Consider the following 18,973-nt stretch of genomic DNA (forward strand, 5'->3'; position numbering starts at 1 on the left):
ATGGTCCTGTAATTAGAGTGTTCTATTCTTATGGGTTAACTGGAAAAGTACAATGGTCCTGGAATCCAAGTCTTTGGCCCTTCCAGGTTAACTGGAAAAATACAATTTGTAAATCCAGTGGGAGGATTAACCTCACATCATATTGCAGCAGCTAGGCATAGTAGCAGGCCTATTCCCTCGTCCATCCATCTCAACAACTACACAGAGGATTATGTCAAATCTTTTTCATCTTCAAGTTTGGATTTGGTGGATGTTTTTCGGAGTTCTTCAAGTATTATCTTATATGACACTGCCTTATTGAGCGGTGGCATGTTGCTCTTTATGACTTAGTTTTCAATCAAATAGGCAACTTCACTGTATGGTTTAGTTGTTCCCACGGCCACAATTGAATAGATAGCATCATTTTCCAGTAGGCGGTTGTTATATATTAGAGTTTACGTGTGGACTTTTAACAAACAAATACTTGAGCAGATTACAGCCACTAGGGACCAGTATATCTACTACTACACCACAGCATGCATGGAATCTGAATTTTAGGACAAAAAAGGAAGCTAGTTCTTGAGGTCATGTATCTTCCAGAGGGTTTCAGAGGTGAGCCTGCAAGGAAATGGATTGGGAATAATGCAAATTAGTCACCACCATTGTGCTTCTTTTCAAACGTTAGAACGTTGAAATTTTATATCATAGTGCAGGAAATACCGCAAAGCGTTTCTTGTAGGCTTCAACAAGCTCCTTTGGCTCACGCCGAGTTTGCTGGAATCCTTCGTTCTTGCTCAACTCCTGCACACCATTATTCAACAAAACTGAAATGACTGGCCTCATCCCCTCTTGAGAGGATTTAAACATCACTCCTCAGTTTGCATGATGTTGCAAGCAACAATTGGAAATATGAGTGTAAAAAAATCTATATTTTAAGAATTGTTTTTCAAAACATTTCCACACAAACCTTTAATTTTCAAGCAAGGAGAAATGCAAGGAGCCATTGGGTTTCTCAGGTCAGTCATCCTACTGAGTTTTGAAGCTACCGGTTATAATGAAATTACTGAAAACCCATAAACACACGAGAGAGAGAGAGAGAGAGAGAGAGAGCTGTTTCTTGAGGTACCTCAAACCATGCTTCCAGTTTTGGCCTGCCTGCCATCGCATCATACTTCTTCACCTCCCGTAAGAACGGCACAAATCTCTCAACAAATGGAGCATATGCTATATCTACCTGTAGGTTACACAACAAATTTTTTTAATTACCTTTCCCACAGCATGCAACATAAATATATGCTTGCATCAGAAGCCTTGAATAACCACAAATGGTTTAAACTCTATTATCATTTATTCCAATGTTAACAACAGTTCCATTACTATATCTTTTTTTTTGATAAATATCGCAAATATAATAAAGGGCAAAGGCCACCAAGTATACAGGACGTATACAAATCTGCCTCAAAACGAGAGCACAAAAACAAAGACCCTTACCCTCCCTTAAGTGGTCGCTAGCCACTCAAAAAAACCTACGAATGAAGAGGACTCCTCTCCAATATACACCCTAGCCCAACTCCACAAGGTACAAACAAAAGAATTTTTGAGTTTCTGTATATTTAACACCCCTCCCTTGAATGCTAACCTATTTCTTTCCTTCCATACCGTCCAAAAAATACACAACGGGATAGAATTCCAAATTTTTTTCCTCTTTTTCCCCACAAAGGGGCCCCTCCAACTGAATAAAGCCTCCTTCACCATCTCTGGGAACACCCAATGAACCCCCACAAGGGCAAAAACGATATCCCATAAGGCCCTTACCACTGTACAGTGAAGAAGAATGTGATTTACACTCTCCTCCTCACAACCACACAAAAAACAACGATTAGGGAACTGCCAGCCCCTTTTTTGCAGCCTATCCAAGGTGAGAATTTTCCCCCACGCGGCTTCCCATGCAAAAAAAGCCACTTTGGTAGGGACCTTGTTCACCCAAACGCCTCTATACGGAAAGTCGCAAGCATTGATAACAACCAGCCCGTTATAGGCCTCCTTCACCCCATACTTCCCATGGCCCCCCACTTTCCAAAGCACCCCGTCCTCCTCTGAAGAGAGCTTGACGTCCCTGAGCCTAATAAGCAATCCTCTAATCATGTCCATCTCCCAGTCATTGAAGTCTCTATGAAATCTGAGATTCCAGCCACCTGGACCATTGCTATGGTCCCACATCTCATTTACCGTTGCATTCTTGTTGACCGCCATCTCATAAAGCTGTGGAAAAGCATGGGACAACCTCTCATTCCCACACCACTGATCCGACCAGAATTTTATTCTAGTCCCTTTCCCTACCTTGAACTTAATATTCTCCCAACACCATTTAGCTTCCTTCATGATCTCCTTCCATACCCCTACTCCGTAGGTTCCCCGGCCTTCTTTAGTTTTCCACCCAAACTCTTCCTGACCATACTTCACCCGGATCATTAACCTCCAAAGATTATCCTTTTCCACAGCAAATCTCCAAACCCATTTACCCAACAGTGCTTTGTTCAAGGAGTCAATCCTCCTCATGCCAAGGCCACCCTTTTCCTTGCTAGTACACACCACCTCCCAATTAATTAAGTGGACCTTCCTCTCCACGCTGCCCCCTCCCCAAAGAAAGTCTCTTTGTATTTTTTCGAGTCTTTTTACAATACTCTTCGGCATTCGAAAAAGGGACATAGTGTATATGGGAAGGCTGGCCATCGTACACTTGATTAAGGTGATACGCCCTCCCTTTGAAATATACTGTCTTTTCCATTGGGCTAATCTCTTCCTCATTCTCTCTTCCACCCCATCCCAAATGGAAACCGCTTTGTGATGAGCTCCAAGGGGCAGCCCTAAGTACACAGTGGGCAGCATTCCTATTTTACAGCCAAGTTCCACAGCCAGCTCCTCAATATCCTCCATCTCACCCACCGGAATTAGGACACTTTTATCAAGATTGATTCTAAGGCCGGAAGCCGCCTCAAACCAAGCCAACACCCAGCTTAGAGCGGACACTTGCTCTTTATTAGCTTCACAAAAGATAATTGTGTCATCCGCAAAAAGCAGGTGAGACACTATCATCTCCTCTTCCCCTCTCCCCTTAATGTTGCAGCCTGATAAGAAACCCCCATCAACCGCCCTTCTAATTAGAATACTAAGAACTTCCATCCCCAACACAAAGAGATACGGGGAGATAGGATCTCCTTGTCTTAGCCCCTTAGAGTTCGAGAAAAAACCAGCTGGCACCCCATTGATCATGACTGAAAATTTGGCGGTAGAGATGCACCACCAAATCCACTCCAACCACCGCGACCCAAAACCCATTTTGACCATAACTTTCATGAGAAATCTCCAATTAATGCTGTCATAGGCTTTCTCAATGTCCAATTTACAAATGAGCCCTTTCTCCTTTCTCTTGTTCCAGAAATCAATCACCTCATTGGCAACAAGAGACGCGTCCAGGATCTGTTTACCTCTCACAAAGGCGTTTTGGTCCCCTGACACCACCTTATCAAGCACTTTCTTTAGCCTATTCGCCAGCACCTTAGCCACTAGCTTGTACAAACTTCCTAACAAGCTGATTGGCCGGAAATCACCCAAGTCTTCAGCCCCTCCTTTCTTAGGAATGAAGACTAAAAAGGTGGAATTAAGACTGTTAGCAAACGAACGCTGGTTATAGAATTCTCTAAACAGATCCATAATCTCCTCCTTTACTAACCCCCAACTTGATTGCCAAAACGCAATTGTGAACCCATCCGGACCCGGCGCTTTATCCCCATTCATACCCATTAAGGCTGCTTGGATTTCCTCTTCAGAAAATTGCACCTCCAGATTTTCAGCTTCACTGGAACTTAGACATTGAAAGTGCAGCCCCTCAACATCCGCCCTCCAGCCTAGCTCTTCAGAGAGCACCTGCTGAAACGCACTCACTATTCCTTCCCTCATCTCCTTCTCCTCAGTCAGCCAAACCCCATTAATTTTCATTCTCTCCAAAGAATTAATCCTTCTATGCGCGTTAGCCATTCTATGGAAGAAGCTAGTGTTTCTATCTCCCTCCTTAAGCCACAGCTCCTTGGACAATTGTCGCCAGTGAGTCTCCTCCAATAAAACCCATTTTTTAAAGGAGTCCTTAGCTTCTTTTTTCAGTTCAGTCTCGCCTTCAGACAAGCTCCTCTCCCTTTCCACCCCGTCCCAAAACTCCACTTGTTGCAGTGCTGAATTCTTATTAACCTCCAGCCTACCAAACACCTCCCTATTCCACACTTTAATCTTATGTTTCAGCACCTTCATCTTAGTAGCTAGTCTGACACTGGCCCTTCCTCTAACCTCAATTTCTTGCCACCATCCCCTGAGAAGATCCGAAAATCCGTCAGCTTTAAGCCACATATTTTCAAACCGAAACGGGGACGGGCCTCTCCTTATCCCTCCCCCCATCAGCACAATAGGAAAGTGATCTGAGGTCGGTCTTGGCAGCCTACATTGCACGACCTCATTGAACTGGTCAAGCCAGCTCTGAGTCACCAGGAACCTATCCAATCTGGCCCACGCCTGATTATTCCTCCCCCCACTCCAAGTAAGCATCCCTCCTTGTAATGGGAGGTCAATGAGTTCTAGTTCATCAACAACTTGAGCAAATCTTCTCATTGCATTCGTTAGTCTCCCCTGATTACTTCTTTCCCTCATTGACAAGGTGACATTAAAGTCACCCCCTATACACCATGGATCCTCCCAAATGCCACGGATTGCTCCTATTTCCTCCCACATCCACTCCCTCTCCTCTTTAGAAAATGGCCCATAAACCCCAGTAAACATCCAAACAAGTCCATCTTCCACATTCCTCATCCTACAGGAGATTGAAAAGCACCCCACTTCCAACTCCATTAATTCCAAGGTCCTTTTATCCCAGCAGATCAGAATCCCTCCCGCAGACCCCTGGGCATCCACAGTACCCCAATTAAGGAACCTGCCAGTGCCTAAGCTCCTCACCAACCCCTCTGTCATTGACTGAATCTTAGTCTCCTGGAGACAGAACATATCCACTCTTTGACTCCTGATCATGGCCTTAATCACCTTTCTTTTTGCACTGTCATTAACTCCCCGAACATTCCAGCTTAAGATTCTAAGCTTCATTTGTCCACCATAAACTGACCCCCTCCTACTATTATCTCACCCTTCTGCTTCTTCCCCCTCTCGTAATTAATAGAGCATTCCAGCCTTTTCAATTCCCTTTCGAATCTGGATTTCTCTAACATGTTTTTGCTGTGGACCTTCTCCCTTCTCTTTCGGATCTTAATCATAAACTCCAGAATATCTTCCTCCAGACCTTCTGTAGAAAAACCCAAGAACTTACTGAATTTGGCCAACTCACTCTCCCCCCAACTTTCCTCCTGCCATCCCTTTCCAACATGTGGCATCGATTGGGCTAGGCTCAGCACCTTATCACTGCTCTCCTTACAAGCGCTTGAGCCCTCCCTCAGGCGGCACTCATTTTCCTCTTCCGAGGGCCCCAAGGGGAGAAGCATACATAGAGGAATTTCTCTCAGATGGGTTACCCTATCCTCCCCAGAAATGTCGCAAAAATCCCCAAGCGGGGTCCGACCAAAAAATAAGAGAGGAGAAGGAGATAGTTCAGATGCCATTAAACCACAAGGGGTAGGAGCGCACTTGTACCTCGATGCTTCTTCAATTAGGGCGCAGTCGGTTCTTGATTTCTCCGCGAGACAAAGTTCCATTCCAGCTTGTCTCCTCCTACCATCGTACTCCCAAAAAGGGACTCCTTCAGCTGTCTTGGGCCAGCCCACACGAGAGGCAAAGCTACCCCAGATGGGCCATGACAGTCATCCCCCCCATACAGCCCACCCGAATTAACGGCTTCCATATTCCCAAAGCCCCTTAAATGCAAAGGCCCTTCAGAAGACGAAGGCCCACTAGAGTTTGGCCCGGCCTTAGGCGACACAATCCCATCGGGCCCAACATCCAGGCCCAAACCACGATAAGGCCCATCAGGGCCGAGCCTCCCATGCACTCCTTCTTGATCCCCCAGACCCAGTCCACTTGGACCTCGGGAAAAGGCCCAAAAAGACCCCGGCCCATCTCTCTGCCCCCTCGTCACATCGACTGCAGGAGGGTCTCGAGTCTCGCACCTTCCACCACTTCCGTCACGCGCTTACCCGCGCGTGTAGCTACACCACCCTCAACCTCTCCTCTAGCTTCACCACTGTTTGTGCCTTTCCTTTCTGCCGGTATCATTCTCATTACCGGCCTAACTTCCCACCATAATGTTAACGCGTAATACACCCCCTCGACCCCAATTTCCAGCATGCTAGGAAGCTCCTCGCCGGATATTTTCACCAAGATTCTCGCCCACTGCAATTCTTCCAGCCTCTCAGTTTGAGAATCAATTGCCAAGAACCCTCCGCATTTCTCCCCCACCTTTCTAAGGATTTCCCGGCACCACAACGAGATGGGGAGCCCCACAATTCTCACCCAAGCCTCGCTTCTCTCTTCACCTTCTAACAGACACCCCGTCCTAGGGTTCCACTTCTCCAGCCACAACATTGTCTTCCCTACCCAAATTCCTTCCATTTTAATGGCTTTTTCAGCTTCATCACGCCTCTCAAATTCTAACAACACCTTACCCCTTTCCAGTTTGGCCAAACCTAAACTTCCCCTCAGCCCCCACGACCGAGCCGAGCCATTTGGTTTCCCCATCTCCTCAAGTCCTCCCCGTTTGCCGACCTCGGATCCCACTACCCAACAATGCACTTATCCAGCCTTTTTAGGTTTTGGTAAAGGTCCTTGTGGTTTGCCTCTACCCTAGCCACTGATCTGCCGCTACGCTTATGTCCCTTCACCACTTGCGCGTAGCTACACCCCTCACCTGGCGCCACCGGCATCTTCTCCTCCTTCTGATACTCCTTCCTCTTCGTGGTACCGACCAGCGCCTGAAGTATCTCCAGCATCACACTCCAGCCCCCTTTCCCTCCTTTTCCTTTGGGGATATAAATGTTAAACTTCTTTTTCTCCCCATCCTCTACACCCAAACGGATGAAGCTTCCTCCCTTGTTCTCATCCCGCAACAACGAAAAAATCTTCCCTCTCTCCCTCCAGTTTCTGACCCATCTACCTGTCCGTTTGTCCTCAATACACAAGGCTAAACCTTCCACGACAAACCCTAAGCTCTCCGGACCCATCTTAATCCACGACGAAACCCCTTGCTTCCTTTCCTCGATGAAGATTTGCGTTTTGCCTTTTTTCCTCTCAAGCTCGATCTCGAATGTCTTCGACTCCACCTCAAAGCTTCTCTTCCACCGACTGGTACGAGCATCCAAGCTACTGAAGTTTATCACACCATCGCTCGCGCACAGCTCCATTGGATCTCCTCCCGAGCCCACTCTCTCTCTCTCTACATCCCTATCTCTTTCTCTCTCCTCTCCAACATTCATATTATTAAGTCAGAACATCCTTCCATTACTCTATCAAATCAGTATCCATAAAAAAGCAGGACTAATTGCAACGATTTGTTCTCTCTCATATAGGTATTGTCTGCTCTAAATCTAATGGGTCCTCATGGATTTTAAAATAAGTTTATATAGTTAAGAGGAACTCATATATATTTAGTACTAGAAACTTTTTTCTCCCATTTGATATGAGATATTATGATGACCCTTCATGACACGGTCCTTGTCATGTCCCACAGGATTGTGGGGTTAAATAAATAGAAAAACATCTATTGTTGGGTTAGACAAACAGAGTCCTACACCAAGGCCAAGGATTGACTGTAATATCACTTGTATCGACTTATTTCCCCTCATGTAGATATCATCTGCTTCAACCCCAATGGGTTCTAACAGTTTTTAAACCATACTTATATGATTAAGAGCAATCCATGTGTATATAATAACAGATACTTTTTCCATCTGATAAGTTGTGAATCTAGTGATGCAGATATCAGATCATCACACACTTTTAATGACCAAGATTGCAGGTTCGGCAAGAAACGAATCGCTACCCTAGAATTCACCGTTAAATAAACACTATGTTTGGAACATAGATTGTAGCTGTCAAAAGCAGATTGTGTGGCGTAATAACAAACAGAGAAGTTTTTACTTACCAGACTGAACTGGCCAAGGAAAAAAGGTCCATCCTCGAATTTGGAGAGAGCCATCTCAATGTAATCAAAGGCAGCACCTGATTCAGTTCATTTCTACAGTAACTTTTGTTTATTTTCAGACGAAATAACCTCAAAAGCAGCAATTGGTAATACTCACCAGCTTCATCTACTCCATCACCCTTCAATAAAGTCATCACAGCTTTACTGAATGAGTCAGTGTAGGCCAGCAACTCTTCTGCAAACTCCCTCTTGGCAGGATCCTACATTTTCAAAAGGAATCAGCTCTTTTATATACAGAACCAAGTATCGGGTCATGCAGATATGATTGATATCTTACATCAGGGAACAGTGAAGGCCCTTCAAAGTTACTGTCAATGTATTTGATCAAATCCAGACTCTCTCCTTTCACTTCATTATTGTGTTCCAGAGATGGCACCTGCAAAAACTCAAAAGAAAATACACAGGTGAGTGTTCTTTGCTACCTATTTGTTGCACTTTCTCTTCTTCCCCTAAAATTTTGACATTTATTAGAGTCCCTTAAGCAACCTTTTTAGAAAATACTTCTAGCATAAAAAGCGCTTAAAAGACAATAGGTGTTTGGTAAAATTTAGAAACTACTTTCTGAAAGTTAAAAAATCACTTGTAGAAGCACCTGATAGGTACTTTTTGCAAAAACGCTTCTAAAGGTAACACTTCAACTAAAAGCACTTCAAATTGAAACATTTCCAAATGCACTCTTAGATAATAATCTAATGGTTCATGTGTCGTATGGATACACTTCTTGTTTTCTTTTAAAAAAAATAAAAAATGATAATAACTCCGATATATAAAACTCTATGAAACTTAATTTTAAAAAATAATGACTTTTAAAAACTGTTTAAAAATATTAAGGTATTAAAAAAATTTATTACCTCAAATTTTAGAAGTATTTTTTTGATTTCATACTTTTTATATAAGAGTTACTATAAAATATTTTATATAGAAGTTACCACTATTTTCTGTTTAAAAAAAGAAAAAAAGAAGTGTATCCAAATGAGCACTTAGTGATGTAGGGCAACCCTAGAATGGTTGCCTACACTCAAGGGTAGGTGGGTTAGGGTTTTATTTTTAGGGTGCAAGGAGAGGAACAAGGAATAAATTTTATGGTAGAGAAAATTATAAGATAAGAAATAGAGAGAAAGAAGAAACAATGAAGAAAAGATGGAAAACCTTAAGATGGAAAACCTTAAGATGGAAAACCTTAGAGTCTCACTAAGGCTTTCTAGGAGTCTCACCTAGAAGAAAATCAATGAAGTCTCACCATTGAGGGTTGCAACCTTGCAATGAAAGAAAGTATAATATTATTCATCAAATTCATTCATTTGATTTACATTGATTAGCCTATTTATAGGCTTCTCTAAGAAATCTAAAGTCTACTAGGACTCTAATAACCTATTATGATTTTAATTCTAATTATAACATCCAAATTCTACTAGGACTCTAATAACCTATCATGACTCAAATTCTAATTATATTATAACTCAACTAGCTAATCCCAATTAGACTCCAACAAATACCAATCTCAATTCAATTCTAATTAATATTAATCCTACTTAAAGTTTATTTAGGTCTTCACTTTCTTCCTTGAATAAATTTTAAAAGGCTTTCCCCCATCAATTCTCCCCAGCTTGAAAGAACTCGGCTCCGACAAGTTAGATGCTTGATACAATTCATAGAGATCGGGGTTAAGCTTCTGAAAATCCGTTGTCGTAATCCATATATTCTCAGAGTGTGGTTTGCCTCGCCATTTCACCAAAAATTTTTGGTATCCACCTTGTCGAGTAGACAAGTTGATCATCAAGAACATACTCGATCTCAGGATGTGGGCCAAGAGTAGGTGGTAATTGACGATCCAACTCTTCACTTACATCGTTGTGATGGCCATGGTAGATATACAAATCTTTCACATTAAATATTGGACTAAAATGCAAGTTTGAAGGGAGCTCTAACAAATAAGCATTCTCACTAAAGAAAGTCACAGGATGTTCCTCTTGGCTAAGAATTGCTCCAATTCCCACATGGGAAGCATCACAGGCCACCTCAAATACTTTCTCAAAGTCTGGTAGACGTAGGATAGGAGGGTTCACCATCTTGGATTTGATTTCTTCAAATGCCTTGTTGGCCGCTTTGGTCCAAATAAATAAACTAGGTTTCATGCATTCAGTAATTGGGGCCAGAATAGAGTTGAAATTTCGAATAAATCGTCGATAGAATGTAGCCATTCCATGGAAGCTTTGCACTTCATGGATATTTGTTGGTACTGGCCAATCAACAATAGCTTTGATCTTCTCCGGATTTGTTTCAACACCCTTAAAAGACACAACAAAGGCAAGAAATACAACACTAGGGCTCATGAAAGTACATTTTTTCAAATTAATGTAAAATTTTTCAACCCTAAGAGTGCACATTACTTGCTTCAAGTGTTCCTCATGATCTTCACAAGATCGGCTATAGATAAGAATATCATCAAAATAGACAACAACAAACCATCCAATAAAAGGTTTTAATACTTGCGTCATAACCCGCATGAAGGTACTTGGAGAATTGGTTAGTCCAAACGGCATGACTAACCACTCATACAATCCATCCTTAGTTTTGAAAGATGTCTTCCATTCATCCCCTGGTCTAATACGTATTTGATGATATCCACTTCTTAGATCAATCTTTGAGAAGATTACTGATCCAACCATCATATCTAGCATGTCATCAAGTCTTGGAATTGGAAATCGATACTTGATTGTGATTTTGTTGATTGCACGACTATCCACACACATCCGTCATGATCCATCCTTCTTTGGTGTTAGTAGGGTAGGAACTCCATAAGGACTTAGGCTTTCATGAATAAAGCCTTTAGTAAGTAATTCATCAACTTGACTCTTCAATTCAGCACGCTCTGTTGGATTCATTTTATAGGTTGGTTAATTTGGTAATGATGCACCGGGAATCAAATCAATGACATGTTGTACGTCACGCATAGGAGGGAGTTGATTAGGTAACTCTACAGGCCACAAGTCAGAAAAGTCATCAAGGATTTTACGTACGTTTGTTGGATATTCCTTATCTTGTTCTTTAAATTCTTCCACTTTCCGAGCCATTAAAGCAAAAATAACTTTAGTTTCCTTGCTCTCATTTTCAAATTGACACATTGTAAGTACCTTTTTTGGTTGTGCCTCCTCCTCTGACTTCTTAATTGGAGGGACTTCTTTCATTGGACGAAGGATCTTCTTACGTCCGTTGTGTATGAGAGCATATGTATTTTCATAGCCGTCATGTTGAACTCTTCTATCAAAGAGCCAAGGTCTTCCAAGTAAAATATGACTTACTTTAATGGGTAAGACCTCACACCATACAGACTCTTCAAAGTCCTTACCAAAAAGGAATGTTACTAAGCAGCGAAAACTTACCGGAATAGAGGTGTCATTAACCCATGCTACTCTGAATGGATTTAGATGTCTCTTTGTTTTAAGGTTTAGCTTCTCAACAAGTTCTTGTGAAGCTATGTTCAAACTGCTACCTCCATCAATGATTATGGTGCATAATCTCCCTTGGCAAGAAATGCGTGTCTGGAAAATGCTAGTACGTCGCCAATCTTCTTCTCCTTTTACTTTTGGGACAGTTAATAAAGGTCGTACTACAAGATTATGTCCTTCCGTCATACCATCATAATAGTCACATTCTTCACTAACTTCATCTTCATTGTAGGTCTCTTCTTCCTTTGGGTAACTTTCCAATTCAGATTCTGGTTCTTCAACACAAAAGTGTAAACCTTTGGTTGGGCATACAACAACATAATGACCATGCCCACCACACTTAAAGCATAAAGGAGTCATGTCTACTTTTCTATCTCCAATACTCATTGAATTTTTACCCTTATTACCATTCTTATGAGCCACATTCGAAGTTTGTTGAGTGTTGCCCCCACCATTCACATGATTAGAAGTTCTGAAGTTTGATGTGCTTAAAGGTTTGCTTGCTGTCCTGTTGGAAAAAGTGCTCCCAATTTGTGAACTTGGACGCCTGGAAACCCGAAATTTGAGGCCTTCTTCTATTTTGAGGGCTAGTTGATAAACGTCATCTACGGTATAAGTGTGTGCAACTATCATCTCAAGTTGAATCTCCATTTGAAGTCCAGCTTTGTAGCGGGCTGCAAGTTGAGCATCACTTTCCCGCACTTGATTTTGAATGCTCAATTCATGGAATTCTTCTGTATATTCTTTAACGGGTTTGGTACCTTGTTTAAGGGAAAACAATTTTGTATACATAAGTTGTTCATAATCAGTTGGGAGAAAGTGCTCCTTTATCTTCAACTTCATCTCGTCCCATGTGTCAATAGGCGGTTGGACAGTTCTATGAACTTGATTCTCAATATTATGCCACCATAGACGTGCTACTCCTTTCAACTTTGCCTTCACAAAACGAACTTTTCTATTTTCGGGCATTGCATACCAATCAAAGTAATCTTCCATTGACATAATCCAATCAAGAAAAGCTATTGGATTTAGTTTTCCATAAAATTCAGCAACTTCAAGACGTACCTTTTTTGTCACATCATCATCTAGCTCAAAAAGTTTGGCCCTTCTTTGAGTCCCCATCATAAAATTGTCTTGTTCTTCGTGTGATTGATTTGGCGATTGTCTAAATTGATGACTTGCAATCTCCTCTTCAATTGATCGTTTTTCTTGACTCTTTTCTAATAACTTCATGATTTCATCAAATTTGCTATTTAGTTGTATTATAGCATCTTGATGGGATTGTTGTGTGACTAAAATTTCCTCAAAGCGTATTGTAGCGGCATCTTGATTGCTAGAAGTTTTTTTGGAACTCGTGCTTGCATAAGTTGCTCCGCTCCTTAATTGCATATGCCTTCAAGCCAAGAACTTCGGCTCTGATACCAAAATTGATATAGGACAACCCTAGGATGATTGCCTACACTCAAGGGTAGGTGGGCTAAGGTTTTATTTTTAGGGTGTAAAGAGAGGAACAAGGAATAAATTTTATGGTAGAGAAAATTATAAGATAAGAAATAAAGAGAAAGAAGAAACAATGAAGAAAAGATGGAAAACCTTAGAGTCTCACTTAGAAGAAAATCAATGGAGTCTCACCATTGAGGGTTGCAACCTTGCAATGAAAGAAAGTATAATATTATTCATCAAATTCATTCATTTGATTTACATTGATTAGCCTATTTATAGGCTTCTCTAAGAAATCCAAAGTCTACTAGGACTCTAATAACCTATTATGATTCTAATTCTAATTATAGCATTCAAAGTCTACTAGGACTCTAATAACTTATTATGACTCAAATTCTAATTATATTATAACTCAACTAGCTAATCCTAATTAGACTCCAACAAATATCAATCCCAATTCAATTCTAATTAATATTAATCCTATTTAAAGTTTACTTAGGTCTTCACTTTCTTCCTTGAATAAACTTTAAAAGGCTTTCCCCCATCACTTAGTTTTCAACTTCTCGATAAATTTTGTCCACATATACCATTTTCACTTCAGAGACATTAAGATCCTCATATTTAAACCAAGGAAATTGATCACCATCATTTGGATTTTCCCATTGAATAGAACTATTCCATTGTGTTCTACTCCAAAGTTGATTTCACATTATGCATAGACCATTTTCGGGATTTGGAAAACAGCAAGACTTATGACTCCATTTAGAAGATGGTTTGTTCCATTTTGCTTGTGATTAGCTCAATTTTAAGGATGTATCTCTTCCTTCAAATGCCATGGAAAGCAGACTCGAAAATTTTCATTTTCACACAACATCACCTTGTTTGCTGGGTAGACTTTCTCCTTGTACCAAGCAGGCCTATTTTGCAAATCAATAGGAACCAATTTGATCTTCTCCTGCAATCCCTGTCCCCCATAAAAGGTTTCATAAAAAATATTAGGACCTGTTTGGCAGCTGAAATTAAAGACATTTTCATTTTTGAAGATGAAAGTAATGAACTTTCTTTTAATCATGTCAAATTGCTAAATGCTTGCTGTTCTTGATACATGAAAAATAAACACTTCAAAGTTCTTCGATTAATCCATTCGAAGAAATGCTCTCAGGAATGGTTTCTGAGAGTGCCATTTTCCAAAACAGAAAACATTTTCTTTTCTCTACTACCAAACAGAATAATGGTTAGTGCAGAAACACCACAACATTTAGATTAAAACAATGATCAAAACCCAGAACACACAGAACTAGATGATTGAGAATTCTCAGTACAACCTTACAATTTCGGGTAATCCACACACGCTGCGCATATGGGCAAGTGTAAGATATATACAGCCTTCAAGAAAGACAATGCCATCCTCTCCATTGTTAGATTCACAGTGACAAATGAAAAAGACAAGGAAAAAATAAATTGAAACATTGCTTCACGGGCATTTCAACAAACAGGTATTGTACAAACTAGTAGAGAGCAAAAACACAAATCAAAGTAGAGTAACTCTGATTCAGACCTTGTTGTTCCATCAAACAGTGGGGGTGGCTCTGAGGTAGAATCAAGAGCTGGTGGAAGAACCTCTCTCACACTTCTGCAGAGTAAAGATTCAGACTAGAAGAGCCCAGTAAAACAAACCCATGATATTCAAAGTAATGCTCCGTTTGGTTGCCGAGAAAATAAAATCTTTTTGCGTCTGGGTACATACTACATAGTATGCAAAAATAGGAGAATGCTACCTTTGATTTTCGTTTTTTTCCCTTTCTTACATTGGAGAATCCCAGAGAAAAAGGAACCCAATAGTAGAACATAAATATAAATACAAATTCCAATGCTCCGCTTGGTAGCCGAGAAAATATAAAAATTTCACGTCTGGGTGCGAAATATGCAAAAAAGAAAAGAGAGAGAGAGAGAGAGAATGGAATTTGATTTTCCTTTTTTCCCTACACCGGAGAATTTCAAAAGAAAAAAAAAGGTTAAAAAATAAAATTCAGAAGGGAACTTCAATGCGCCATTTGGTTGCGAGAAAATTTAAAAAAATCCCAACGAAAACAAGAAAAGGGTGCCTCTAATTTCATTCTCTTTTTTCTTTTCCTGCATTTCCTGGGCACCCAAACGGAAAAATGAAAGCACTACTCACCCAGTTGCCATTGCTGCTGATATTGTTCTACTTCTGGGTCTTCTCAATGAAATGAAAGCTTGATTCTTAAGCGAAAAAGCGCCTGTGTTAGAGAATTTGATTGTGATTTTCTTCTTGGTAGAAAGACAAAAGGAGTTTAAAAGATCTCGTGAAGACGTCAGACGTGACGAACCAACGCAGGAGCAGTAGCTTAAATTCAAAGCTTCCATTCGATTCTGATTAGTTGTCACTGTTGTTTGTGTTCATAAACCCATTTTCTCACTCGCTGTGATCAAGACACTGCCACGTTAATTACCGCACTACCATTCTGTACCATTTCACCCACCTTTCCAATTCTCTGGTTGGTAAGCTCCGAAAGATCCGGAGACTCCTGTAAGAAAAGAAAAGAAAAGAAGGGGAATTTTTTTGTCCAGATAATTTTAAAAGAAAAAAAAAAATTAAATATAAAGTATATTTTAAAAATATTATTATAAAAATAAGAAAAATGGATTTAAAAAAGGGTTTGTGTAATTTGATGGAAATTTTAGCAAGTGTAATTTTTAATTATTTCCTAAAATAAATGACAAGAAATTGCTCTAAACAATGGGAACTTGTGTCTGAAAATTATTCTTCAAAATGAATTTTGTTGTTTTTAGTGGAAAAGTGACATAATTTTTAAAAAAATGATTTTTTTTTAATTATTAAAACAGGTTTTAAAAACTGATTTTTTTACAACAAATTTATTGTTAAAAGTGCTTTCCGAATATGACTTAATGACTTAAGTTATATGAATCACAATTTTTTTTTTGTAAATATGATTTTAGGTTTTAGATTTAAGTAAGAATAAATTAACTATTTTGACTTAATATTTAAAATTATTTTTTTATTTTAAATTATGATATTAAATTATTTTAATAAATATGTTTAATATATTTAATAATTTAAATTAAATTATTAAATCATTTTAAGTCATTAAATTAGTTTACCAAAAAATTTCTAAATACTCTAAATTTATATTTTACATTTAATAGTTTTAAATTTATAAAGTTTACTTTCACATAATATGCAAAAAAAAAAAAAATCTTAGTAAGTATTAATTGAAATTATATTTGTTGTATATCACATTCCTATTTATTTCTTATTTAACGTACTTGGGCTATTTATTAAAAAAAAATTAAAACATATATTATGTATTAATTCTTATTAAAATTATTTGATGTTAAAAAGTCAAACTTAATAAAATTTTATGAATACTTTTAATAAAATTAGTGTTTTCAATCCAAGATTTAATCTAGTCATTGATCATGTTTTTTCTTTTATTTATCAATGAATGAATAAATCTTTTAATGTATGACACTCTCATATCTCATATACTTGAAAAAGTGATTTGATTACTGAAATTTGATATTTTAATAAAATTGATATTCAAATATTTTTTTTGCCTTAAACTTGGGGATGTTATATGGTTCCAAAAGATGAACTAGATATGACAACTCCAATAAGATTTCATTTTTAAACAAAAATCCATATTTTTTATTTATTTCGACTATCCCAGGAATAAGGACTAATTCAAATTACACTATGATTTTGAATGAAAGATTTCAAGAAATGATAGATCAATTCACGCTATCAATCATGGAGTTGAATCTTATGTATAAAGGATTTGCCTTTTTTTATTGAGTCTTGCGAATTGAATGAAATATTTAACTCCGAGGATGAATCCAGCAAAAAATCTTTATTGGTTATAACTCCTAGTTTTTATGAAGAGAATGAATCCTTTTATTGAAGGATCCGGAAAAAAAAAAATGGGTCGGAATCTTCTACGAAAATAATTTAAAAGATCCAAAACAAAAAATAATGGCATTTACTAGCAACAATACAACGGAGGCAATCAATCAATATATAATGATTCAAAGTTTGATCAAGTCCAATATATAAAAAATGTATTGAATCAATTCTTTTCAATGAATAGATCCGATCGTAACTTCAAATATGAAATTCATAGATCATGGAGGCAGCAGGGAACACCCAAAAACCATAAAAAATAAAAACAAAATAAACATATAGATAAGAGTTTCAAAGCAAAAGGCGAATTTCATTTCATTAGTGCAGTATTTTAGTGTATGCTGCTGTAAATCATTTTTCTCCCTTCTTCTCTTGGTGGGTTGATGACCGACCATGTCATGAGTCAAAAACACCACTACAAGCTATGATGATTTCCAACATTGCCTCCTAACAATATGGCTAAGAAGCTGAAATTGAAAGTTTTTTTTTTCCCTATCTCAAGCTGTTGTGATTTGACAACACTTTCGAAAACATGCCTCAAAAACCAGTTTTTGAAAGCAGTTCTCAGTTGTTTTCAGAAACAAAATTTTGTTTGAGAACTCAAGTGTGAAAAAACAAATTCTTTGTAAAGGTACTACTATCCACTTACACACAATGCAAAAGTTTTCAAAGTATTCAACACATCATCAGAAAACTGTTTTTGTTTCTAAACTGCAGAAAACTATTTTCTAGATTTAGTATCGAGACAGGCCTATAGGTTGCAGAAAAGAAACTGTGAAATCAAGGTTTGGTTAATTTTGATTTTGATGATAACAAAATAAGGTTTAGAACTAATGATCATATTTCAAGTGTGATTAGGCAAGATGATTTCCAAAGTGGCAATCACAAAGACAAATCAAGCCAAGAAGAAATCATGAAGAAGAAGACCACCTCAAAGAGAAGAGTTTTTCAAGACCAAAGCTTCTTAAGATCTCTTTGTAAGGTTGTTGGTGCACTAAGACTTTCATGCATTTCATTCTTTATTTATGCACCAAAATCATCCAAGAGTAATATTGTTTTAAATATCTTAAGAATTGGATGATTTCATGTTTTCAACTAAAACCTTGTGTTAAATGATTTTCAAACTTGTGTTAAAAGGTTTTAAGTTAAAAAATGTTGAGTGTTGAGCCAAAAAAATAGCTCAACTGGTTCAATCGGTCGACCGATTGTGCTCGTCCAGTCGAGGACCGGTTGAGGGAGGCCAAAAAGTTTCTCTCTCTCCCAGTGGCCTTCCCTTCCCGGTCAAGGTTGAACCTCAACCGGTTGAGGTCAGGTTGAGGCCCAACGGTCACTTTTCCTAACGGCTAATCAACCGGTCGACCCCTATCTCGACCGGTCGAACCCCCAACGGCTAGTTTGACTTTTTTCTTCTATAAAAAGGCTCCAATCTTCATTGTTTCATGAGCTTAACCTTCCCAAATCATTCTTGATTATATTTGAGCCTTGGAAGAGTGTTTTTGAGTGCACCATTGTTTCATAACTTGCATATCTTTAGTGCACCATTCAATCCTAGTTTTTCTTGTATCTTTGAGCCTAAAGTTCTATTATTAGGATTTTTGTGAGATCATTATTTGTTTATCTTTGTGAGGAATTTTCTCAAGTGAGGGGTATCACTTGAGAGGTTATTCAAGAGAGGGATATCTCTTGAAGAAGTGTAAAGGGTGCTTAGAGCCAAAAGTCCAAGAGGGTGAATTGGAACCATAATCCAATTATAAAGAGATTGGAAGTTTGGTTGAAGCTTCAAGATAGTGGAACCCTCACTCGGTTAGGAGGTTGAGGAGAGTGGACGTAGACAAAGAAGTGCCGAACCACTATAAACTCTCGTATTTGCACTCTCTCTTCCCTAACTCTTTTAAATTATATGCAATTGTGTTTATTTTGTTTATTATATATTTGCATATAATTGTCTCTTATTTTTGCATAGTTTAAATTTGT

At 38.8% G+C, this 18,973-nt stretch overlaps 1 protein-coding gene across 2 annotated transcripts; it reads right to left on the reverse strand.

Moving 5' to 3' along the window:
- Positions 1–402: 402 nt before the first annotated feature.
- LOC100267329 (glutathione S-transferase L3) lies at positions 403–15,623 on the reverse strand. 2 transcript variants are annotated; one of them, XM_002281539.5, is made up of 10 exons: positions 15,236–15,623; positions 14,615–14,689; positions 14,382–14,442; positions 13,934–14,020; positions 8,445–8,543; positions 8,265–8,367; positions 8,108–8,184; positions 1,106–1,213; positions 700–780; positions 403–597 (listed from the first exon to the last, which is right to left on the reverse strand). In XM_002281539.5, the coding sequence occupies exons 1-10, from the start codon at positions 15,442–15,444 to the stop codon at positions 586–588; spliced, it is 912 nt and encodes a 303-aa protein (XP_002281575.1). In that variant the 5' UTR covers positions 15,445–15,623; the 3' UTR covers positions 403–585. The 2 variants fall into 2 exon arrangements, with proteins under 2 accessions (XP_002281575.1, XP_059598168.1); XM_059742185.1 differs by having other exon boundaries at positions 403–780.
- Positions 15,624–18,973: the final 3,350 nt, after the last annotated feature.

The sequence above is a fragment of the Vitis vinifera genome, chromosome 13 (assembly GCF_030704535.1).
Source record: "Vitis vinifera cultivar Pinot Noir 40024 chromosome 13, ASM3070453v1".
NCBI lineage: Eukaryota > Viridiplantae > Streptophyta > Magnoliopsida > Vitales > Vitaceae > Vitis > Vitis vinifera.